Source organism: Mustela erminea, chromosome 12 (genome assembly GCF_009829155.1).
Source record: "Mustela erminea isolate mMusErm1 chromosome 12, mMusErm1.Pri, whole genome shotgun sequence".
Classification (NCBI taxonomy): domain Eukaryota; kingdom Metazoa; phylum Chordata; class Mammalia; order Carnivora; family Mustelidae; genus Mustela; species Mustela erminea.
The window spans coordinates 87,978,391-88,005,357 of record NC_045625.1 but is presented as its reverse complement, the minus strand read 5'-3'; the positions used below and the strand labels follow the sequence as shown (position 1 = coordinate 88,005,357).

The following is a 26,967-nucleotide window of genomic DNA, read 5'->3' as shown; positions in this document are numbered from 1 at the left end:
TGGTCAAACATGCTTTATTCTATAAAATGCATATAATCCATCCTGATATCAAAATAATCTGGATAAGTTAATTACTACCTTATGTATTTTTCTGGGCACAGGTTTAGAGAAATAGAAACATTAAGAAATAGAAAAATTACATGTGGTCTTTATTATCTAGACACAATTTACGATTCTATTGTGAAATTATTTTGCTTTCCTAGATGAGAAAATCCTTCCTAGGAAGACAAAATTAGAAATCAATCATATTTTTTCTAAATCAAAAGTATTAGATACCACAGTTTTAGGGTAAAGCAGATGAACAGTTTAGAAAAATTGTCTTATTAATGGGATTTAAACTATCACGCCACCAAAATAAAATCAGTTCTTCAGCACAGATGATATAATACAATCATAAAAGCAACAGAAAGTCATAACCACATAGTATCTATTCTCAAAAGCCTCTCTCTCCCTCTTTTTCCAATGACTACTGAAAAAAGGAAGCTATATAAAAGTTGGGTGGTGGTCAAATTATTTTTGACAAGAGTACCAGAACCAGTCAATAGAGAAAAGACAGTCTTTTTCAACAAGTGATGCTGGAAAAACTGGATATGCACATGCAAAAGAATAAAATTGCGCCTTACCTTACACCATCAACAAAAATTAACTCAAAACAGATCAAAGATCTAAACTTAAGGGCTAAAACAATAAAACAGTTATAAGTAAATATAGGGGAAAAGCTTCATGATAGTAATGACTTCTTGGATATGACACCAAAAGCACAGGTAATCAAAGAAAAAAGAAACAAATCTGTTTACATCAAAAATTAAAAACCTTTGGACATCACAGGACACATCAAGAAATGTGAAAGGCAAACGAAAGAATGGGAGAAAATACGTCATATACCTGACATGGAGTTAATATCCAGAATATATAAAGGACACTTACAACTTGACAACATTCTGATTTAAAAATGGGCAAAGGAAGTTCCCCAAAGAAGATATTTAAATGGTCAAAAAGCTTAAGAAAAATGTTCAACATCAGTAACCACTAGGGAAATGCAAATTAAAACCACAGCAAGGTATCACTCCACACTCCACAGAAAAATAGCTATCAGAAAAACAGAAAGTAAGTGTTGGCAAGGATGTGGAGAAATTGGAATACTTATACACTGCTGGTGGAATGTAAAATGGAACAGCTGCCATAGAAAACAGTGTATCCGTTCCTCAAAAAAAAATTAAACGTAGAATTTCCAAATAATCTAATAATTCCAGTTCTAGATATGTATTTAAAGGAACAAAAAGCAGGATCTTAAAGAGATATCTATATACCCATGTTCATAGCAGTGTTATTCTTAAGAGCCAAAAAGTGGAAGCAACCCAAAAATCTATTAATAGATAAATGGATAAACAAAATGTGACAGATACAAAGGAATTTTAATCACCCTTAAAAAGGAGAAAATTCTAACACACGCAACGACATGGAAGACCTTGAGGACATTATGCTAAGAGAAATGTGTCAGTCACAAAAGAGCAAATGCTGTATACTACTACTTATGGGAGGCACCCAGAATAGGCAAATCCACAGAGACAGAAAGTAGAAGTTGGCTGCTAAGGGGAGGGCACAGCAAGTTACTGTTTAACAGGTAAGAAGTTTCAATCTAAAAAGAAGAAAAATGTTCTAAAGATGAATCAGGGTGATGGTTACAAAACAATGTGAATGAGCTTTAACACCATCAATCTGTCCCCACCCAAAAAGGGTTAAAATGGCAACTTTTACTAAGTATATTTTACCAGAATAAAAAAAAGTTTAAAAAAAAAAGTTGCTTGTTCTCCCCAAAAAAGGAATATTTATCAATGTGTTGCTCACAAACTGAACCAGTCTTCCTAGCATCTTAGAAATGTGAACCATGAGGATCTGCGGGATAATTTCCTATGATATTAGCAAATCTGATTCAGAACTCCTTAATCTGACATCTTTGGGATAACAACAGTATATCTTTACCCAAAAGCACTAATATCTTTTTCTTTAGTTTCTACTCCTCAGTTTTGTGGCCCATAAAAAACAAAAGTTATTTAATGACAGAACATTTTGATTACTGTTTAAATTAAGGTAATAGGTAAGGAAGCATTACAAAATGTTCAAATATACTATAAAAATTTCATATAACAGTATTAATAAACAAACATAGCACAACTCTCAGATCAAGTAAAAACACCCAGTCATCCTCTTATGAGGAAATAAACAACTACTATAGCTCACTTTTTGTTTACTTTCCCACTTTCTTTACATTTTACTATCCACTAATTAAGTCTGAAATTGTTCAGGAATTTTAAGAAGTTTCTCTGAGGAAATTTTACTGTCTTATATTCCAGATACTCATATCTACATGAATCCTGTTGTATAACTCAATCTAAACTTTGTGAAATCCTTAAAATGTCCTAAAACACTTTAAAAAAATTCAAAAGGGCCAATAAAGGGAACCATTTTAAAATAAATTCTATTATGTATAAATTATGGGATTAAAAATTAGTGATAAGAAGACTCAACTCTGTTACCTTTCCGTGCCTGTTATCCAAGACAGAACATCAATTTTCCCACATATGAAGATTTTCCTGATGAAGAGCTATACTACACAGCAAGATTCTTATCATTTAACACATATGCAAGTAAGATAACATAATGATACCTGAGCAAAAAGGTAGGCCATGACAAAGTCGTCAAGAAGAGGAGTTTCAGCACCTCGAGATATCCCATACCGATAGGTTCTGTTGCTGCCGTTACAATACCAGTAAGGAAAGTAAAATCTAGGAGACAAAATATTCAATCAGCCTCAAATAGTTAAAATGGAAACAAAATGTATACATACAACCACTTCCAGCATACTGAAAGGTATTATCCATAACCAGAAAACATAGCTAACAGTGTAAATACAAGTTGGGGACAAAAGAAAATCTGAATAAGACCATGATAATGTAGACAGAAAATTAAGAAACACAAGTGTACAATCAATCTGCTGCCTGCTTCTATGTGCAGAATGCAGAAGCAATAATAGGAAACAGAGAAATATAGAAATAAAATATTAAAAATTTTTTAATATTAATCCAATAATATCAGTAAAGTAATTCAAAAAAATACTGATTTGGCATGAAAACAAATAATTGCTTCTTCCTTTAAGGAATGGGGGTTATCACGCTAAGACATCACTTCATACAAGTCAGAATGGCTAGTGTCAAAAAGACAAAAAATAACAAGTGCTGGCAAAGATGTGGAGAACAGAGACCTTCTATGCACTTTTGGTAGGACTGACTGTTAACTGGCATGGCCACAATGGAAAACAGTGTGGAGAATCTCAAAATACTAAAAACAGAAGTACCATACAACTGGGTATATAATTCCACTACTAAGTATTATCCAAAGAAAATGAAAACACCCAATTTGAAATGACACAGGCACCCCTATGCTTACTGCAGCATAATTTACAACAGCCAAGATGTGAAAGCAACCTAAGTGTCCATCAAGAGAATAATGGATAAAGAAGGTATGGTGTATATACACAATGGATTATTACTCAGCCATAAAACAGAATGAAATTTTACCATTCACAACAACATGGGTAGACCCAAAGGGTATTATGCTAACTGAAACAAGTCAGAGAAAGACTAATATCATACTTCACTTATACGGAGAATCTAAAAAGCAAAACAGATTAACAAAAAAGTTAAAAAGGAACAGACTAATAAACACAGAGAAAACAAACTGGTGGTTGTTGGGAGGGGAGAATAGACAAAATAAGTAAAGGGGAATTAAGAGGTACAAACTTCCAGTTGTAAAATAAATAAGTCATGGGGATGTAAAGTACAATATAGGGAATATAGTCAATAATATTGTGGTAACTTTGTATGGTGATAGATGTTACCATGGTGAGCATTTTATAATGTGTATAATTGTCAAATCACTGTGTTGTCTATCTGCTGCTAATATGTCAGTTACATATGAATATAAATGAATGAATGAATAAAATAGGTTAAAAACTTGTCCTTCAAAGAAACTAAAAATATCCTATATTGCTTTATTTACACCTTTACTGAGATAATTCACATACCTTCAAGTTCACCCATTTCAAGCATACAATTCAATGTTTTTTACTATATACCTAGCACTGTACAAACATTCCCACGATCTAATTTCAGAACATTTTCATCCCCACTAAAAGAAACTCCATACCTATCAGCAGTCACATCCAAATCACCCCACCTACTCCCCAGCCCTGAATTCCCACTAGTCTCTCTATAAATTTGCCTGTTTTGAACATTTTATATAAATGGAATCATATAATATGTGGCTTTTTCTACCTTCTTTCACTAAGCATATGCTCAAGGACTATCCACCTTATAGCAAGTATTAGCACTTCATTCCTTTTTATTGCCCAGTTAATATTCCCTTGCATGGCTAAATCACATTTTGCTTCTTCATTCATCACTTGATGGACATTTGGGTGTTTCCATCTTTTTGCTATTGTGGAACACTGCTGCTAAGAACTATATGTACAACTGTCTGTGTGTGTGTGTGTGTGTTAGTCCGACATACATACTTAGGGATGGAATCGATGTATCATATGTTAATTTTATGTTCATCTTTTTGAGGAACAGCCAAACAATTTTAAAACTGGCTGTACTAGTTTATATCTCCAAAAACAACACATGATGGTCTCAATAGTTCACATCCTTGCCAACACATGTGGAGAGTTTAGCTAAGTTAATCTTTGGTATTGTTGCCTTGGCATCCATTTTGTTTAGCTAAGAGGCCTGCAGTGATCTTAAAATGACAATAGCCCCTCATGCACATGCATGCCCTAGAGAACAGCCTATTGAGTCACAAGCAAATACAAGTTTCTGATACAGCTTCCTAACAATATCCTGTTTCCCAGCACCTAACCCTTACTGAAGTCAATAAGTCAACAAGACACCCAACATGGCTTATCAAAGACCAGCTCTTTTGGCTTGAACTAAATTTGGAACCCCAAAATTAAAATTGGAACCCCACTCACAAACCCTAGTAAAGGCATGTGCCCTGGGTCCTGTGTCTCTGTACTACTCTGACTTGATCTCCCCATATGGTCCCTGGAGGCCTGCAGGGTACTTCCTCCAGGACCTGTGAATAGTAAACTTTTCTACTTTGGTTTCTCTTGTGCTCTGTTGTTGAAGCATGGCTCACTACCTAGCACCCTATGCTCTACGTAAAAAGTGATAATTTGAGGGGCACCTAGTGGCTCAGTCAGTTAAGTGTCCGCCTTTGGCCCAGATCATGATCCTAGGTGGTGGGATCAAAGCCCCATGTCAGGCTCCCTGCCTGCTTCTTTCTCTCCCCCTGCCATTCCCTCTGCTTGTGAGCTCGCTCTCTCTCTTTTATTTATAGATAAATAAAAATCTTTTATAAAAAAGGTGATAATTAGAAAAATTTATAACTTTTTATTGACCATCTTTTATACCTTTGTCATCCTATTGGGGTGAAGTGGTATGCTGTTGTGTTTATGATTTACATTCCTCCTAAAGATTAATAATATTGAGCATCTTTTCATGTGCTAACTGGTTATCTGTATGTCTTATTTAGAAAAATGCTATTCAAACCCTTTGCCCTCATTTTCATTGGCTAGCTGTCATTATACTGTTGAACAAGAGTTCTTTTTTTTTTTTTTTTTTTTTTTTTAAAGATTTTATTTATTTATTTGACAGACAGAGATCACAAGTAGGCAGAGAGGCAGGCAGAGAGAGAGGAAGAAGCAGGCTCCCTGCTGAGCAGAGAGCCTGATGTGGGGCTCGATCCCAGGACCCTGAGATCATGACCTGAGCTGAAGGCAGCGGCTTAACCCACTGAGCCACCCAGGCGCCCCTGAACAAGAGTTCTTTATGTATTCCAAATACAAAACCTTTGTTAAATATGATTACAAACACTTTCTTTTTTCTGTGGGCTGTCTTTTCACATTCTTGACAGCATCCTTTGATGCACAAACATACCTTTTGATGAATCCCAACTAATCTATTTTTCTTGCATCACTTTAACTTTCGGTACCATACTGAAGGAACCACACTGCCTACTCTTAAGTATACAAAGATGTACTCTTATATTGTCTTCTAAGAGTTTTACAGATTTAGCTCTTAGATTTAGGTCTATGATTCATTTTAAGTAAATGTTTTGTATGTCTGTAGTGTGAGTTAGTCATCTAACTTCATTACTATACATGTGAATATCCAGTTGTCCCAGCAGCATTTGTTGCATGAACAGTTCCCATGAACTGTCTTAGTACTCTTATCAAGTATCAATCACCATAATATCAGGGATTACATCTGCACTCTTAGTTCTGTTCCACTAACCTATGTACCTAACCTTAAGCCAATACCATGCTGTCTTAATTACTAAAGTTGTGGAGTAAGTTTTGAAATTAGGAAGCATAAATCTTCCAACTTTGTTCTTTTTCAAGTGTTTTGACTATTTCAAATCACTTTGATATTTTTATATGAATTTTACCATCAACCTGTCAATTTCTGCAGTAAAGACATTTAGGATTTCAATAGAGACTACTAACTACACAGATCAATTTGAGGAGTACTTCCATTTAACAGTATTAAGTCTTCTGATCCATAAACATGAGCTATCTTTCCATTTAGGTAAGTGTTTCTTTAAATTCTTTCAATGGAGCACCTGGGTGGCTCAGTCAGTTAAGCAGTTGCCTTTGTCTTAGGTCATGATCCCAGAATCCTGGGATCCAGCACCATGTCCCGCTCCCTGCTCAATGGGGAGTCTGCTTCTCGCTCTCCCTCAGTTGCTCCCCCGGTTTGTGCTCTTGCTAGCTCTCTCTCTCTCTCTCTCTCAATAAAATCTTCAGGAAAAAAATAAATTTCTTCAATGATATCTTACTTTTCTCAATGCATAGTTTTTGCACTTCTTTTGTGAGGCTTATCCCTAAGTATTTCTTCAAACGTTGTTGCAAATGGAACTATTTTCTTAATTTCACATTTGCATTGTTTACTGCTAGTGTAGAGAAATATAACCAATTTTTATATATTGATCTTCTATCCTCCAAATGACTAAACTCATTTACTTAGTTCTAATAGTTTATTAATTCCTGAGGATTTTTTTTAACAAATTATTTATTTAGGGGGAGGGATGGACAGAGAGAGAATCCTCAAGCAGGCTCCCCACAGAGTGTGGAGCCCAACTCAGAGCTTGATCCTGGGACCCCGAGATCATGACGCAAGCCAAAATTGAAAGTCGGACACTCAACCAACCGAGCCACCCAGGTGTCCCTCCTTACCCAGGTGTCCCTCCTTACCCAGGTGTCCCTCCTTGGGATTTTTTTATATGCAAGACCATATCATCTGTAAATAGAGATTGTTTTACTTCTTTGCCAATATGCCTTTTTTTTTTCTTTTCCCTGGCTAGAATCTACAGTATACGGTTAAAAAGAAGTGGTAAGAATGGGTATCTTTTGTCTTGTTCCAGATCCCTGGAAGAAAGCAATCAGTCTTCTACCATCATGGATAATATTGGCTTTGGCATTTTTGTAGAAGCACTTTGTGAGACTGAGGAAGCTCCTTTCCATCCCAATTGCATTGACTATTTTGATCATAATAGGATGTTGGATTGTGTCAAATGTTTTTTTCTGTTTCAACAAGATGATCATGTGGTTTTGGTCCTTTAATGAATACAGTGCTATATAGTGACTGATTTGGGGATATTACAGCAACCTTATATTTCTTAGAATAAATCCCTTGTCATGGTATTTGATCCTTTTTAAATATTGCTGGATTTGGTCTGCTAGTATTTTGAAGACTTTTACACCTGTATTCATAAGGAATACTGACCTATAGTTTTCATTTCTTCTGGATATCTGCCTGGATTTAGTAGTAGGGTAATACTGAACTCACAGGATGAGTTAGGAAGTGTTCCTTTCTTTTCAATTTTTTTGTGAATAATTGGTATTAATTTTTGTTAATGTTTGATAGAATTTACCACTGAAGCCATTTGGGCCCAGGCTTTTCTTTGTGGGAATTTTTAAAAATTATTAATTCAATGTCTGTACTTATATGAGAGGTCCATCAGACTTCCTGTTTCTTCTTTTGGCAATTCCTATAGTTTGTTCTTTCTAGCCATTTGTTCACTTCATTTTGGCTATGTAATTTGTCGGCATTCAATTGTTCCCTGTGGTCTTTATTTCTGTAATGTCACAGTGATTGATGTTCTCTCTTCTTGAGATGTTCTCTCTTCTCTTATTATTTTTAATAATTTAAGCTTCTTTTTATCTTAATCAATCTAGCTAAAGACTTAGCAATAGTGTCGATCTTTTCAAAGAACCAACTTTTTGTTTCTTGATTTTCTGTTGTTTTCCTTCCTCTTTCTCATTTACTTCTACTCTGATCTTTATTACTTCCTTCCTTTGACTTGCTTTGAGTTCTACTTTTCTTTTTCTACTTTCTTAAGGTAGAATACTCTTAATTACAGAACTTTCTCCTTTTTCACCATAGCTGTGCACAGCTATGAATTCTCACCTAAGCACTGTTTAAACTGTGACTACAAGTGGACATGTTCATTTTTAGTCCTATCAAATATTTTCTATTTTCCCTTGTGATTTTTGTCTTTGACTAAGTAGTTATTTAGAACTGTTGTTAATTACCACATATTACTGAATTTCCCAGTTTTCCTTCTGTTAATGATTTTGAAATCAATTCCACTGTGGTCAAAGAACATACTTTGTATTATTCCAGTCTTTTAAAACTTAACTGAGACTCATTTTGAAGACTAACATGTGGTCTCTTCTACAGAATGTGATTGTGCTATTGATGGGTGGAGTATTCTATATAAGAACATCTAGTTGGTTTATAGTGTTGCTCAAATCTTCCTTTGTCTTGCTGATCTTTTGTCTAGCTGCCTTATCCATTACTGAAAGTCATATATTGAAGTCTTCAACTACTAATGTGGAATTATCTATTTTTGCCTTCAATTCTGTCAGTTGTTGGCTTAATGGATTTTGGAGTTCTGTCATCAGATCCAAGTTACAGCAATTATAAACAAATATTATGTTTTCCTGACTCATTAACTCTTTTATTATTATAAAAAGTCCTTTCTTTGTGTCTAGTAACAATTTATTTTTCAATCAATCTTGTCTGATATTAATATTGCTGCACCAGCTCCTTTTTGGTTATTGAGGGCCTGTTATATCTTTTTCAATCCCTTACTTTCAGTTTACTTGTGTGTTTTAATGTAAAGTGTGCCTCTTATAGACAGCATGTAGGATAGGAAAAATACATAAATTTGATAAGAGAAACAATTTTTAATTCTTTTTTTTTAAAAAGATTTTATTTATTTATTTGACAGAGAGAGAGAAATCACAGGTAGGCAGAGAGGCAGGCAGAGAGAGAGGGGGGAATCAGGCTCCCTGCTGAGCAAAGAGCCCGATGTGGGGCTTGATCCCAGGATCCTGAGACCATGACCTGAGCCAGAGGCAGAGGCTTAACCCACTGAGCCACCCAGGTGCCCCCAATTTTTAGTTCTTTTGTTTGTTTGTTTCCAATTTTTAATTCTTAAGATGAGGTCAGCAAACTCTGCTTCACAGCCCCATTCTGGTCCACTGTTAAGTTTTTACAAATAAAAGTTTTATTGGAACACAGTCATGCCCATTCATTTACTTACTAGTCATGGCTGCTTTCACACTATAATAATAGAACTGAATAGTTAGAACACAGATAATATAGCCTAAAATATTTACTACTGGTCTTTTACGGATAAAGACTGTAGACCTCTGCTCCACAGACCTTTTCAAATCAAAAAATACACTTGCTAATTGCAGAAAGTATAGTCATTACACAGAAAGTGAAAAAATATTCTTAAGAAGATACTGATATTTTATCAATCATACGTAGCATGTTAGCATGCTTCTTTAAATACAACTTTGTAAAGTCTTAAACCTGCAAAGAAGTCTTATATAACTTTGGGTAGATTAAATCCTAGGTACTTTGCATTTTTTGTTGCTACTAGTTATTTTAAATGACCTCTTTTCTGTATGTGGAGTATAGAAATAGTTGATTTTTTAACATACTGATCATACAGATCTAGCACTCTTCATCACTCTTCTGAATGCTTATTACTGATGCCTAAAGTTGTTTATATTATCTACGTTAACAATCATATCATCTCCAAAAAAATGACTCTTTATTTCTTTGTTCACAATTATTAAATATTTTATTCATTTTTCTTGTCTTACTGTACTTGTTAGGAACTCCACTAAAATCCTAAACAGAAGCAGTGGTGGTGGCTTTCTTTGTTTTCTATCTTGTGTTTGATTTTACAGAGATTGTTTCTAACACCTCACCATTTGAGAATATTATTTGCTGCCTGCCAAGGCTGTTTCTCTTGAGTCTTAGTTTTTGTTAAGGCTTCGTTTTTTTTCCCTTAAGATCATGAAGGAGTCCAAGTGCTTTTTTACTGTGCAACATTGACACTGCAAATGGAATGAATCTATTTCATAAAAGCCACAGATCAAACTTATTACTTTGTTTTAGCCTTTGAATAGAAAAGCACCTCTGGATTGCTCTATATTGGTACTATAGATGTCTATAAATTATGAAATGAATTAACTAATAATATGAGGCTATAAATAAACACTGGCAAAATCACATCTTTCCTTCACTTCAACTTTAAAAATTAAATTATTAAAAAGAGATGTGAGATTATATTTTATTGCACAAAACACTGAATTTCTTGGGAAACTAACAATAGTCCAAACATTTGGGATTTTGTTAGTAAAGGCCATTCTCATCATTTTAAAATTTAATTTATAATCACAAGTGGTAAAGCAGCATCCCACCAGAAAAGCTCAGAGCAGTCTAGTGAAAAACTATATAAAAACATGTCTTCTGGTGGACAGAATATCTTAAATGAAGTTCTGGTCTCTATTATAAAGTACCTTGCAATTTAAAAATATGTTTGATAATTTCTCTCACTTTGCCTTTTCACAATTAAATGAATTGCTTTATTGGAGAAAGTACCTTATTCTGTAGAGTACATTGTGCCTGGTTGATTCATCTATATGGAAGACATGGTTGGGCGGATACCAAATCCTTTCTGTTTCACTCATTAAAGCAAACATACTATGATACACAGGTGTGATTCCTAGGAAAGAAGTAGAAAAAGAAATGATTACAGATACTAACAAGTACATTTATATAACATCCATTAATTTATAATGGCATTAAAAATAACAACTCTTTTTTTTTTTTAATTTTTTATTTTTTATAAACATATATTTTTATCCGCAGGGGTACAGGTCTGTGAATCGCCAGGTTTTCACACTTCACAGCACTCACCAAAGCACATACCCTCCCCAATGTCCATAACCCCACCCCCCTTCTCCCAAGCCCCCTCCCCCCAGCAACCCTCAGTTTGTTTTGTGAGATTAAGAGTCACTTATGGTTTGTCTCTCTCCCAATCCCATCTTGTTTCATTGATTCTTCTCCTACCCACTTAAGCCCCCATGTTGCATCACCACTTCCTCATATCAGCACGAATGCAGTAGCAATTGATATCTTTTGGTTCAACATGGCTTATAACTGAATTCTTAATTAAATCTTTTTTCCCTACATTTTAAAATATGACTGCTGGAACTATTTCAGATTTTAAAAAACATCTTAACCAATTATTTTCGTTTTCTTACACAGAAAGGTCGATTGTGTGGTTTTAGGGGCACCTGGGTGGCTCCGTGGGTTAAAGCCTCTGCCTTCGGCTCAGGTCATGATCTCAGGGTCCTGGGGACTGAGCTCCGCATCAGGCTCTCTGCTCTGCAGGGAGTCTGCTTCCTCCTCTCTCTCTCTCTGCCTGCCTCTCTGCCTACTTATGATCTCTGTCAAATAAATAAAATCTTTAGACAAAAAATTTGTGTGTAGGGGCACCTGGGTGGCTCAGTGGGTTAAAGCCTCTGCCTTCAGCTCAGGTCATGATCCCAGGGTCCTGGGATCGAGCCCCGCATAGGGCTCTCTGCTCAGCAGGAAGTCTGCTTCTCCCTCTCTCTCTCTGCCTGTTGCTCTGCCTACTTGTGATCTCTGTCAAATAAATAAATAAAATCTTAAAAAAAAAAAAATTTGTGTGTAGTTTTAATTGATAATAAGGGTATCAACTGAAATATTTAGAGGTCACTGGATACGTTTAAGAGACTAGCACAGCAGTTTTATTTTTAAATGTCAAATTTTACACCGTAAAATTTTACAGAAGATACTGTAAAAACTGTATCTTCTGCACTACTTAAACTTACAGTGAAAAATTTTAAATGTCAACTTAAATTGCAAGGGTATGTGATTTTTTTCAAAGATATTTTAGGAGCTATATTAACAAAGGTTTGAAGGCTATTGAACTTTTTATTTTTTTATTTTTATTTATTTTTTAAATTTATTTTTATTATTTGACAGAGATCACAAGTAGGCAGAGAGACAGGCAGGAGCAGGCTCCCCGCTGAGCAGAGAGCCAAACGTGGGGCTCAATCCCAGGACCCTGAGATCATGACCTGAGCCAAAGGCAGAGGCTTAACCCACGGGGCTACCCAGGTGCCCTGGCTATTGAACGTTTTAAAAAAACATATGAAACAGCAAAGCCACACAATTAATGCACATTACTTCCCAGCACACAGAAAACACAGTCTTTCAAAATGCTAGGGAATAATCACACACACCATGTTCTCTAACTACACTTCAACTAAAATAAAAAAATGAGTATTTAAAAAATATTTAAACCTATATATTTAAAAACATATGCCTCAAAAAACCCCCAAAGTATATTTATTCTAATAATGTTTTCATTCTTTTCCACTTTAAACAAAAATGACACCAACTTGACACACTGACAACAAAGATTTACAATTTTTATTAAAATTATCACAACTGCTTACTCCTAGATATGTAATAATTTCAGTAAGTTACACAATATAAAAGTAACTTTTAAACTGTATCCTTGCATTCATTCTTGTATTTACACACATTTCTAAAGACCTCACAGGTCACAGGAGAAATTATAACAGAAACTAAAGAGTATTTATAATGAATGATGATTAATAACATGTATTAAAAATTAAGGAACAGGAGAACCTCGGTGGCTCACTAGGCTAACTGGCTGACTCGGTTTCAGCTCAGGTCATGATCTCACAGGTTGTGAGACAGAGTCCCACATTGGGCTTTGTGCTCAGTATGGGGTCAGCTTGAAGCTGCTCCCCCAACGTGCACACATACTCTCTTTCTCTCTAAAATAAACAAGTAAGTATTTTAAAAAAGATTAATAAAAATAAAATTATGGAATATAACTAAGCTGATACGTAAGAGGGAAAATTACAGCTTTAATCCAATTATATCAGAAAATAACAGAATAATCTAACATTACATTAAAAAAAACAACAGCATAGGGGCGCCTGGGTAGCTGAGTAGGTTAAGCCTCTGCCTTCGGCTCAGGTAGTGGTCTCAAGGTCCCAGGATCAAGTCCTGCATCAGGCTCTCTGCTCAGCGGGGAGCCTGCTTCCTCCTCTCCCTCTGCCTGCCTCTCTGCCTACTTGTGATCTTTGTGTTGAGTAAATAAATAAAACCTTTAAAAGAACAAAAAACAAAACCCAAAAAAATCCAACAGGGTAATCTCTAAGAGAGCTGAAAGAATGTGAAAGCATAGAAGTTAACAGAATAAAGATTGAGTAAAGAGAATCAACAAAATAAAAGCTCATTATTTGCATTGACCAACAAAATAAACAAGCTTTTGTCAAATCTGAGCAAGGAAAAAAAAAAACAGATAAACCCTAATGATTTTTTAAAGTGTAATTATAGGTTATAAAGACAAAAATAGATAATGCCAATAAATTTGAAAATGCAGACAGACAATATTAAAAACACATATAACTTTAAAAAATGGATTCAAGAACAAAAAACTTCAAAAGGAACCATAATATATTCATGTAAAAAAAATAAAGAAGAAAGGCAGGGGGGTAAGAGAAGTAACAAGAAGAAAGGAAAAAACACAATTAGGCCCAGAGGAAGTTTATATGTGAGTTCAATGAAACATGAAAGACAATTCTAATCTTCTGTATACTATTATAGAAAAAAGAGAGAGAGAATAGGGAAATTGAAATAATTTGTGAGCTTAGTTTGACTATGACACCAAAACCAGCCAAACATCGTAAACAGATAGAAAAACCCTAATTATCAGCAAACCAAATCCTATAACGTTTCTTTAAAGAAAATTAAGACAAAGTTCATTTGTCTTACAACAGTTGAGATGGCTTAACTGGAAAAATTAATGTAATTCTTCCTAACAATGAATCAGAGGAAAATGTGAAAAAGGCAAAATAATACATTTGAAAGGTTGTGTGGTGACTACACTGGTAAGTATTATATTCTTCTATGCAAAGTATTACTTTAAATATTTTACAATAAAAAAATCAGGATTAAAAATGCAAAATAAAAGTGAAAATGGCAAAAAATGGATCTAAGTCACAACAGAGCAATTAAAAGAGTAATAACTAATAAACATGTGAAAGGAGGTAATATCTAGTATTGAAGAAAATGCAAATCAAAATTATAAAATAATCACTTTATACCACTCAGCTAGGAAAAATAGAAGGGATAACATCTAGGGCTGATTGGATGAGGTGAAAAGGGACTATGTCACATAATTGCTAGAAATGTCAACCTTTCAACCCAGCAATATACTCCTAAAAGTACAGTAGTAAGAAAATGTAAATTCAAGAGTAGAAAAAATTTTAAAAATATGGTAGTGCAATCCATGGAGCAGAATATTAGGAAACTCAATAAAAAGAATTAATGCAAAAGTGTGAGGCTTGAATAAACTTTTCACACTATATGTTTCCATGATAAATGCAAGAAGCATAAAATATGATTCTAATATATAAAATAATAACCTCAAAATCCTAATGACTGTGTGTATAGGAGGGAGGGGGATTATGTCTCCATATATAATATGATGTATCTATATGATCAAGGAAAAAATAATAGAAGGATACACAAGAGATTACAGCCTCAGTTACTAAGATGGGACAAAGAGAAAAGAAAGGTTAAAAGTACAGTAGAGAAAAAATTTTTAAAATTTTTAAATTATGTTAGTGTTCCATGATTCATTGTTTGCATATAACACCCAGTGCTCCATGCAATACGTGCCCTCCTTAATACCCATCACCAGGCTAACCCATCCCCTCATTCTCTCCCCTCTAAGACCCTCAGTTTGTTTCTCGGAGTCCAAAGTGTCTCATGGTTCTTCTTCCCTCTGATTCCCACCCCTTCATTTTCCCCTTCCTTCTCCTAATATCCTCTGTACTATTCCTTAAGATCCACAAATAAGTGAAACCATTTAATTGTCTTTCTCTGCTTGACTTATTTCACTTAGCATAATCTCCTTCAGTTCCATCCATGTTGATGCAAATGCTGGGTATTCATCCTTTCTGATGGCTGAATAATATTCCATTATATATATGGACCACACCTTTATCCATTCTGTCTGTTGAAGGGCATCTTGGTTCCTTCTACATTTTGGCTATCGTGGACACTGCTGCTATGAACACTGGGGTACATGTGACCTTTCTTTTCACTACATCTATACCTTTGGAGTAAACACCCAGTAGTGCAATTGCTGGGTCATTAGGATACCTCTATTTTTAAGTTTTTGAGGAACCTCCATACTATTTCCCAAAAGTGGCTGCACCAACTTGCATTCCCACCAACAGTGTAAGAGGGGTTCCCCTTTCTCCACAATCTTTTCAACATTTGTTGTTTCTTGCCTTGTCATTTTTTGCCATTCTAACTGGTATAAGGTGGTATTTGCCTGATGGCTAATGATGTTGAAGATTTTTTCATCTGTTAGTCATCTGTCTGTCTTCTTTGGAGAATGTTTCTTCATGTCTTCTGACCACTTTTTGACTTACTTGATTTTTGGGTGTGGAGTTTGAGAAGTTCTTTACAGATCTTGGATATTAGCCCTTTGTCTGTAGTGCAAATATCTCCCCCCATTCTGTGGGTTGTCTCTTTGTTTTGTTGACTGTTTCCTTTGCCATGCAGAAGCTTTTGATCTTGAAATCCCAATAGCTCATTTTTGCTTTTTTTTTTTTCCACTTGCCTTTTTTAGGCAAGTGCTGTTGCCTTGAAAGAAGTTGCTTTGGCCTATGTCAAAGAGGTTACTGCCTATGTTCTCCACTAGGATTTTGATGGATTCGTCTCACATTGAGGTCTTTCAACCATTTAGAGTTTATCATTGTGTATGGTGTAAGAGAATGATCAAGTTTCATTCTTCTGTATGAAAAGATTCTGTCCAATTTTCCCAGCACCATCTATTGAAGAGAATGTCTTTTTTCCATTGGTTATTTTTTTCCTGCTTTGTCGAAGATTAGTTGACCATAGACTTGAGGGTCCATATCTGGGCTCCCTATTCTGTTCCATTGATCTATGTATCTATTTTTGTGCTAGTACCATCCGTCTAGGTGATCACAGCTTTGTAATATAGCTTGAAATCAGGCAACGTGATGCCCCTAGCTGAGAAAAAACGTTTTTTGTTAATTTTTAAAATTTTTTTGAAATTTTTTTCTCACTATAACACATACCCTCCCCAATGTCCATCACCCAGCCTCGCCATCCCTTCCACCCTCCTCCCCTCCAGCAACCCTCCGTTTGTTTCCTGAGATTAAGAATCTCTAATGCTGGGGTGCCTGGGTGGCTCAGTGGGTTAAGCCTCTGCCTTCGGCTCAGGTCATGATCTCAGGGTCCTGGGAACGAGCCCCGCATCGGGCTCTCTGCTCAGCAGGGAGCCTGCTTCCCTCTCTCTCTCTCTCTCTCTCTCTGCCTGCCTCTCTGCCTACTTGTGATCTATCTCTGTCAAATAATAAATAAAATCTTTAAAAAAAGAGAGAGAGAGAGAGAGAGAGAGAGTCAAATGAAGGGGCGCCTGGGTGGCTCAGTGGGTTAAGCCTCTGCCTTCGGCTCAGGTCATGATCTCTGGGTCCAGGGATCAAGCCCCGCATCAGGCTTTCTGCTCAGCAGGGAGCCTGCTTCCCCCCTCCCCCTGCCTGCCTTTCTGCCTTCTCTCTGTCAAATAAATAAATAAAATCTTTTAAAAAAGAGAGAGAGAGTCAAATGAAGTAAAGACTTCAATGAAGGCTTCTGAAGAGATAATGTATAAACTGAAAGCACATTAGGATTTAGTTATTCTATGTAATTGTAAGCAGAATACATAAAATGTATATATTCATAAAGGATCTGCTGTAAATGCTCCTGAAGCTAAAATAGCTAAATAGAAAAGAAAAGAGAGGAGCTATACAGCATAGAACTACAGACAGGAGGAGCATATAACCTGGCTGGACCAAGACAGGTTTGGTTTGTCTGCTGTGCCAGCATAATCATTAATAGCCTATCTTTTCACCTCGAAAGGATCCCAGTTTAAACAGTGATAATCTATATACCATTAGCTTAGAGTCTGATATGAGTCAAGTCTGAGCTCGGCCATTTACTAGCTAGGTAAACTTGTGGTAGTTAATCTAAGCTTATACTTCATCAACTAAGATTAAGGACAGAAAACTGAGTTCATAAGATAGTTGGAAGGATAAAATGCTATAATCTGAATAAAGCACTTGGCAAAGTACATGGCACATAATATGGGTTCCACTGTAAAGATCCCAAGAGTATATCCTAACTGGGCTTCATAAACTGCATAAATAAATAAATAGGGTTTTTTGTTCTCTCTAACTGAATAAGCTAGAATGAGCCATACCAGTACTTTTCAAAATTTAATGTTTATCCCTATAACAACCTGGAGACTGTCTTTTGGCTTCCATGGTTTTTGCTGAAAACCTTGAAAAGCATGGTTTTGTTGAAAAAGATAGTTTCTTACTCACCAATTCTGGGATGGGCCTGAGATACTGCATTTCTAACAACTTCCCTGGTGATACTGATACTACTAAACCGTGGATCAATAGATGGATTTAACAACACACAATATACTATAGAAGAGAGAATTAGACAACACAATAACAAGTCAACAGAAAGCACCCAAATTGAAGGACAAGAAAATAACAGAATGGAAATAACTGAAGAGAGTATAAAAGGCATTTAAGACCTGTCAAACAGACTTAATTTACATGTAACTGAATAGCCCAGAATTTTCCAAAGCTAAACAGATACTGACCTACAAATTCAGCAAGATCAGAGAGCCCAAAGCAAAATAAAGACAAAGAAAACAACATATAGGTACACCACAATCAAACTGCTAAAGATGAACAACAGAAAGAAAAATCTTAAAAGTAACCAGCGTGTAGAAACATATTCCCTTCAAAGGAGAAATAAAAGATTAATAGGTAGCTTTTCAACAAGAACCAGGGAAGCCAAAAGACAATGAATGAATATGACATATTGAGAATACTGAATGAAAAAAAGCCAACCAGAAATTCTATGCCCTGTGACAATACCTTTCAAAAAAGAAATCAGAAAGAAAAGACATTCTCAGATAAGTAAGAGCTGAAGGTATCAGTCATCAGCAAACCTGTGATACAGAAATACTAAAAGGAGTTCTTTAAGCTGAAGGAAAATGATGTCAGGTGGAAGCATGGGAAAGAATAAATAACAAAGGAAAGAGTAAATACAAACGAATTACTATTAAAGCAACAATAATATAAGTGCCCTGTGGGGTTTATGATGTCTACAGAAATAATACATATGATACCAATAGTACCAAAAGTGAAAAGAAGTACATGGAGTTAAACTGCTCTCAAGTTCTTGAATTGTTTAGAAAATTATAACATACTAGCTTAAGATTGTAATAAGCCAAAAATGTACATTGTGGTATCTAGGATAATTCTACAAGAACAGTACAAAAACTCTAACACAAAATCTAATAAAAGGATAAAAAAAATACAATCTCAAAAAAGAATAAGAAAGTTGGAAAACTCACAATTCCTGATTATAAAACTTTTTACAAAGCTATAATAATGCAGAGAGTATGGTACTGGCATTAAGATATATAGACACCAGAACTGAAAATCCAGAAACAAACCCACTCATTTATGGCCAAATGATACTTTGAAAGGGTTCTGAGACTACTGAGTGGGGAAATCATAGCCTCTTCATCAAATGGTGCTGGGATTTGAGTGTAGATATCCATTTGTTACTGGCTTTTTACACCTCCTATAATATTTACAAGGTTCATCCGTGTTGTACCCTGTATTTGATACTATTTAGCTGAATATTATTCAGTCATAAAAGAATAATGTACTAATACATGGTACAACATAGACAAAACTTACAAACACTATACAAAATGGTAGAAGTCATTAACACACAGACATTCACATGCAAAAGAGTGACACTGCACCTCTACCTCAAACCAGCTGCAAAAATGAACTCAAACTGAAGCAAAGCTACAACTATAAAGTTCCTGGAAGAAACTACAGGGGAAGTTCTCCAAGAACTTGGATTTTTGCAATAGATTCTTAGATATGACACAAAAACACAAGCAACAACAACAAAAATAAATAAACAAGCTTTCATTAGAATAGAAAATCTTTGCTTCAAAGGACACTACCAGATCCAGACAGTGAAAAGACAAAACATAAAATGGGAGAAAAGACTTCCAAATTATATATTTGATAAAGGATCTGTATCTAGAAAATATAACAACAAACAAACAAAAAACATTTAAAAAAGGGACAAATGATATGAATAGACATTTCTCCAAAGAAGATACATAAATTGCCAATAACCACTGCAATGATGCTCAAAAGAATTGGTAATCAGGAAAAAAAAATTAAAACTACAATAAGATACCATTTTATATCCATTTGAATGGATATAAGTTTTAAAAGTCATATAACAACAAGTGTCATTAGGGATGCTGAATAATCAGAACCCTGATGCATACTGGTATGAATAAAAAAATGGTGCAGCCACTTTGGAAAATACTCTGGTAGTTCCTCAAGAAGTTAAACATAGAGTTACCATTTGACCCACAATTCCACTCCTGGGTATACACACAGAAATGAAATCATCTGTCCACGTTGTACACAACTCTGTATACAATGTTCACAGGAACATTATTCATGATAGACAAAGATCAAAACAGCCAAAATGTCCAGCAAATGATCAACAGTTAAATCATACATTGCATTATCCATACAGTAGCATATTATCAAGTCATAAAAGAATGAAGTACTGACAGATGGTACAGTATGGATGAACTTCACAAAAACTGCATGAGTAGAATATTCTGGAGTTTCTCTTCAAATCATAAAAATCTTTCAACTTTTACTAAAGATTTTCATGGCAATCGGCTATCATATGAGTGTAAGAAGCTAGTAACAAAGGGTCACCTATTATATGACCCCATCTATATGAAATATCTAGACAAACAAATGTATTGAGACAGAATATAGATTAAGGGATGCCTGAGGCTGGAGAGGGATGAGGGGATTTGACAGTGATAGTCAATAGCCAATAGTCGATAATCAAAGATTCTTTGGGGGTGAAAAAGTGTTCTAAAATTGACTGGTGATACTAAAAATCACTGAAATGTACCCTTTCTAAAAATATGAAATATGGATCATTTATCAGTAAAACTTTTTCAAAAAAACACAATGAGATACCACTTCACACCCACCAGTGTCATTCATCAGAAAGACCGGTAATAGCAAGTGTTGATCAGGACACAGAAAAATTGGGACATTCATACACTGGTGGTAGAAATGTAAAATTATTTAGGTGCCCAGAAAATATTCTGGTGGTTCCTCAAAACGTTAAGCACAAAGTCACAGTATGACTCAGGAATTCAACAAATTGTCACAAAAAACCCCACATATGGCATGGTTCCACTTATATGAAATGTTCCAAATAAACAAATTCTTAGAGAAATAAGTATATTTATTGTTAGGAGCTGGGAAAGAAATGGGAAATGATTTCTGATGGGTAAGAGGTTTCTTTCTGGGGGTGGAAAACTGATATGATAGTTGCATGGCTCTGTGAATGACCTAGAAATATTGGATTAATGAAAGGAAGAAGAAAGAAAAGGAGGGGATCTCAAAAGCAGCTAAGTAAACCACCCACCAATTACCTAACCTTGTGCCAGAAAAAAGTCCATCACTATTTAAAGAATATAACAAAATCCAGCAGGTAACAATGTAAATTGAAAATACACATTACAATATCCAGCATCCAATAAAAAATTATAGGCATTCAAAAAAGCAGGAAAATATGACCTATAACCAGAAGAAACATCAATCAGTAGAAGGATACCTATAAATGACAGATAAATCAGGTACTGTAATATATTCCCTCTAGTAAATAAGGTAGCACAAAACACAAACATGATGAGGCAATGGAAATTACTAAAAAGCAATACAAATAAAACTTCTAGAGTAAAAACTGCAGAAAAAAAAAGATAAGGAGACATAAAGACATAGCGACAGAAACCTACCATTTTGCTCCTGGACCCCAAAATTCACATCCTTTCACATTCAAAATATATTCACTCCATCCCAGCAGTCCCCCAAATCTTAACTCATTCCAGCATCAACTCAAAAGTCTGAAGTTCAAAGACTCATCTGAATACCAACTAAATCATATTTGGGTGAGACTCAAGGTACCATTCATTCATCTTTAAGCAAACTGCCCTCCAGCTCTGAATCTGTGAAACTGAACAATTTAAATGCTTCCAAAATATGACAGGACAGCCATAAGATAGACTTTTCTGTTCCAAAAGGAAGAAGAAAAAAAGGAATTACGGTCCCAAGCAAGTCTAAAACCCAAAAGGGCAAATTCTATCAGATCCAAGGCTTGAGAATAATCCTCTGACATGACAATCTGTTCTCCCAGCCCACTAGGGCAGAGGTCTTGCCTACAGGACACACTGGGACAAGGTTTCTGTCCTTGTTTACCAGAGGTTGGCCCCAAAACTCCCGGCTGCCCAGCCCCTATTGATTTGGGGCTCCACCCTTTGAAATCTAGGTGGAGACAGCCATTCTCACTGGGCCTATGTACTCTCCCCTGCTGCAAACAACACACTCCATCAAAGTTTGCTGTCTGAACTGTATGGTGGGCAGCTGCTGCACCAGGCACTTACGGAGCTGCACCTGGGGCAACCGAGGAGCTCAGCGCCTGCAGAGCCCTCACTGTGAGGCAGCACCAGGTAGCATGCAGGTCTCCAAGCTCTAGCAGCTCTTCTTTGAAAGCACACTGCCATATAAGCATTTTAAAAAATAAAAAATAATACATTACAATAATCTATTAAAAAGAAAGTAATTTTTAAAAAATATTTACCACAAGCTTTAGAAGCAGCAACACAGATTTCTTCTGCAACATACTCCCCAGTTGGAAACTTCAGATACTCTCCTTCAGCTTTCTCAAGAGAATGGTAAAGATACACCTGTAGGAGTGGATCTATTTGCTTCACCGGATTAGCATTTCCAGGAATATCACCGTTCTGATGTACAGGAGATACGGACGTTCCTTCCATTTCTGTCATTGTAAGGCAAGCCATCCCCACGCAGAGTTTTTTTCAGAACATTTGCCTGTTAAGAAAAAAACCAGTAAGTTACAAAATGAAGTGATACTGATAAGGCATCCCTCATATACAAAGAAGGCTTCCCTGAAAGCAGTGACTTTGCTAAATTCATTAACTGAATAAATACTGTATACTACTATACAAAGCATAGTGAGAGAAATTGAGATTATAAACTTCCTGTGGACAAGGACCATAAAGCTGAAGTTTACAATTTAACTGAGGAAACATAATACAGATATGTAATACTAACCAAACAAACAAACAAAATTAGTCACAGGGCAGAAGAGATCCCACTAGGCAACATAAATTCTCAACAAATGAATTACTATGACAATTGCTTATTGGGTGTCTGGAGGGGGTAAATCACATTTCAAACTGTGTTAAAACTGATGAATTTTATTAGAGAGGTCACATTTAAAACTGATTCTGTACAACAGACTGGATTTGTATGAATGAGAGAGTAGAACTGTGCTGAGAAGTAGGAAGGTATAAGATCAATTCTCATTTACTGGCCTGAAGTACAGTATTTGAGAAGTTATGCCATTTAAAAAAGGATTAAAAAAAAAAAAAGATATTTGTGGCAAATTGCAACTACATACCCAAAAAACATTTTTCCTTCCTTCTTGATATAGCCCAGTTTTGTTGGGGAGAGCAACATATCCCCAAAGAACTGTACTTTCCCGCAGATGGATAGCCCTGTGAACCAGTTTCAAGAAATGAGATTTAAGTGGAGGTTACTGGGTGGTACTTCTAGGAGCCTTCCTTAAAAGGAAGTTGACTTGGCTTCCTTTTTGCCTTTTTGCTTTTCCCCTTTCATTTTCTTCCTACCTGCCTCTGAGCATAAATACCGGGTAGGGCAGTCACTTTAAAACCATGGAGCAACCAGGAAGGAAATGCCAAGAGAATAAAAGACCTAGCAAACTTAAGCATCCAAATCAATGTCAAGAATCACCTATCTACCACCAGACATCTTATTATTTGTAAATTAATGCAATCCTAATTGCTATAGTGCAATATTAAGAAAAATCTGAATATCGGATCAAAGAACTTAAGAGGCACCTGGCTGGCTCAATTGGTAGGGCATGCGACTCAATCTCAGGGTCGTGAGTTCAAGCCCCACAGTGGGCATGAAGCCTACTTAAGAATAAATATACAAATAAATAGATCAGATCAAAGAAATTAAACTTTATCCTACAGTCAATGATGAATTAGAAAGTTGAAACCAGAAACAGTTAAAAGGCGACTGCAATAGTCCAGGTAGAAGTAAGATCCTGAAGTGAAACTTTAACAGTTGAATGATGAATTACGTAATGTAACAGTAAGAATTCATGCAACTTGGTAATTAACTGAATATAGAAGAAGACAGGAGTCCAGTTAGAGGATGAATAAGTCACAGGAATAAAAGACACAGCACAGGGAACATAGTAATACTATAATAGTGTACAATAGTATAATAGTGTTGATGGCTACACTTGTGAGCACAGCATAATGTATAGAGATGCTGAATCTCTATAGTGTACACCTGATACTAATGCAACACTGTACTATACTATACTAAAAACTATACTAAAAAAATGTTTTTAAAGCCAGGAGTAAAAGACGGTGAGAATATTTCAGGTTTAGACGGTGTGAATATTTCAGGTTTAGGAGATCTATAATACCATTAATGGAAATGAGAAAATGAAGACTTTGCCCCTTGACACTGGCAGGTAAGGAGAATCAAGACTGCTGCTTTACACACTTTTGTTTGGAAATGAAGTAGGGCAATTACACAAGCATCTAGCTAGCAGCTAAACATGAGACTGACATCAGGAAGAGCTAAAAATCTCACCACCTTTCCCACAGATGTACTCATTTAACTCATGAGCAGAGCCGTGTGAAGGAAGAAGGGGAAACAACAGCAAACAGACAGCAGACAGCATTTACTGAGTGCGAGGCACCGTACTAAGTTTAGACATTAAAGGAAAAGAGGTATGATGATTAAGTGAAGTGCAAGGTGAAATTCAGCTCTGTATCTAACTATAAGGACCTTATTAAATTAGAGAAAACACTAGAGTTTAATACTTAGTTCTTCAAATAACTGGGGACTTCCAGTGACTAGAGAAATGAGAAACAAGAAACTGGCAATTATTAAAACTACAAGATTTGTGAAGTCTACCTGCAACTGGATACACAAATTCAAACAATTTTAATTTGTTCAAAAATAAAAATTTGTATAAATTTTCTTTTAATTATTATACTCTTTTTTTACTCAGAGAACATCATCTAAAATGAACTCTTAGCCAGTAAAGGGCAAATTTGCAATCATTTCATCAATTTGTCCTCACCATTGTTTTGGATCCTATGCTTTCCTTCTGGACTTTTTTTTTCTGCTGAAGTGTATCTTTTAGTAGGTCTCTCAGTGAGGCCCTAACGATTTTTAAGTTTTAGTCTTTGATTGAAAAAAATATTTTTCCCACCATACTGAAATATAATTGACAAAACTGGAACATACTTAGAGTGTACAACATAATGATTTACATTGTATACACTGTGAAATGATTCCCCAGCACTGAGTTCGCACATCCTGTCACCTCATGAAGGTACTTTTTATACCCCAGTGAGTACATTTAATTTCTGTTCCCTTAGAAAATGTCAATTATACAATACAATGTTCAGGACTATCGTCACCATGTTATATTTGATCTTCAAAACTTATCTACCTTATAACTGAAAATCTATAGCCTTTTACCAATTTCTCCCAAATCCCAGTCCTTAGCAAGACTTTTCTGTTTCTTAGAGTTAGACTTTTTTTTTAATTACACATGTAAGCGGTACCATGCAGTATTTGTCATTCTAACTTATTTTACTTGCCCCTGAGGTTTCTCCATGTTGTTGCAAATAATGTGTATTCCTTTTTTTTAAGGCTGAATACTCCTCCTGTGTGTGTGTGTGTGTGTGTGTGTGTGTGTGTACACATACATACTTACTTCTTCCTATTTGGATGCTTTTGATATCCTACACAAACCCATACAATCTACTGATAATAATTACAAACACTAGAACAAACTATCCTTAAAAAACACTGAAGATATTTACAAGCAAACAAAAGCAGACAGCAATGGAAGGAGATATGGCCCTTGACCAAAGGAAAAACACTGAATGAGGTCCATATTCTTCCATCTTTTATCCTGAAGAACTACAAAGTCTTTGTAGTGCACAAGTGGTTGCTGGAAAAGAGGATAGAGTTCTTATACAAAGTTGTAGCCTTATTGGCTGTAAGAATCAAGGAAGCTGCTAAATCAGAAAGAAATCAAAGGCAGAAATCCTGGGGAAAAAGAGGGGCTGATTCCTGAACCCCCCTGCATGGGATGAAAACCCAAAAAGCCCAAGGAGAGGCAATAACTAGGAACCTAAAAGAAATAGGAAGAGATTTCATTAGCTACCTGGTCCTGGGGAATCAGAGTTTGAATGTAGAAGAATTTGGTAAATATCCCACCCTTTTCACTGAAACTCCAGAAAAGGCACATTTGAGGAGTAAGAGCCACATACCAGAAGTAAGGACAAAACTGGAAGAAGAGTCCTAACAAAGCCTAACACAAAGCCCCACAGGGTGAACTACCTGCTACAACAAAGCTCTACACTTCAAAGAAAGACTGAAATCCACACTACCCAGGGTTTATACAAGATACCATCCACAACAGACAACTGTCAACTGAAACTTACTTAACATAAAGAAAAAATGTTATAGAGAGTCAAGAGATAAAATATGAAGAAAGGAATAACAGCAAATCCAAATGTTGAATTTATTTTATAAAATTTGTTCACTATGATACAAATGTAATAGACTCACATTAAAAGATAAATGCATGAAGATATAAAAAACCATATGACCTCTACAATACTGAGCAATCCAATACATGTAAACAAGACAGAAGAAATACTTGGAAAAATATTTGCTAAATTTTTTCTAAAATTGAGTATCTCAAACCACGAATACAAACAGTTCATATAACCCCAATTTGTAAAAATCCGCATCTAGTTACATCATAATCAAATTGTTAAAAATCAAAGAGAAGGGGCGCCTGGGTGGCTCAGTGGGTTAAGCCGCTGCCTTCGGCTCAGGTCATGATCTCGGGGTCCTGGGATCGAGTCCCACATCAGGCTCTCTGCTCAGCAGGGAGCCTGCTTCCTCCTCTCTCTCTCTCTCTCTGTCTGCCTCTCTGCCTACTTGTGATCTCTGTCAAATAAATAAATAAAAATCTTAAAAAAAAAAAATCAAAGAGAAAATCTGAAAAGTAGCCACATACATACAGGAGAGCCATGATAAAACTTACAACTGACATCTCAAAAACGACCTTTAAAATTTAAGATAAATATATTTTCAGATAAATGAATGCTGAGAGAACACATCACCAAAAACCACCCCCAAACTTTAAG

The 26,967-nt window shown here is 35.6% G+C and overlaps 1 protein-coding gene across 2 annotated transcripts in view; it reads right to left on the bottom strand.

Annotated features, from left to right (window-relative positions):
• The window catches only part of JAK2 (Janus kinase 2), a 133,418-nt gene that overhangs the window by 57,319 nt on the left and 49,132 nt on the right, over positions 1 to 26,967 (bottom strand). For both annotated transcript variants that reach the window (XR_004277243.1, XM_032306347.1), the window contains exons 2-4: positions 22,305 to 22,555; positions 11,025 to 11,148; positions 2,669 to 2,786 (exon numbers count right to left, since the gene is read on the bottom strand). Coding sequence is in view for 1 of the 2 variants with exons in the window: in XM_032306347.1 (XP_032162238.1) it covers positions 2,669 to 2,786; positions 11,025 to 11,148; positions 22,305 to 22,524 (462 nt within the window). In the remaining variant the exon portion in view is untranslated. The remainder of the gene's footprint in view (positions 1 to 2,668; positions 2,787 to 11,024; positions 11,149 to 22,304; positions 22,556 to 26,967) is intronic.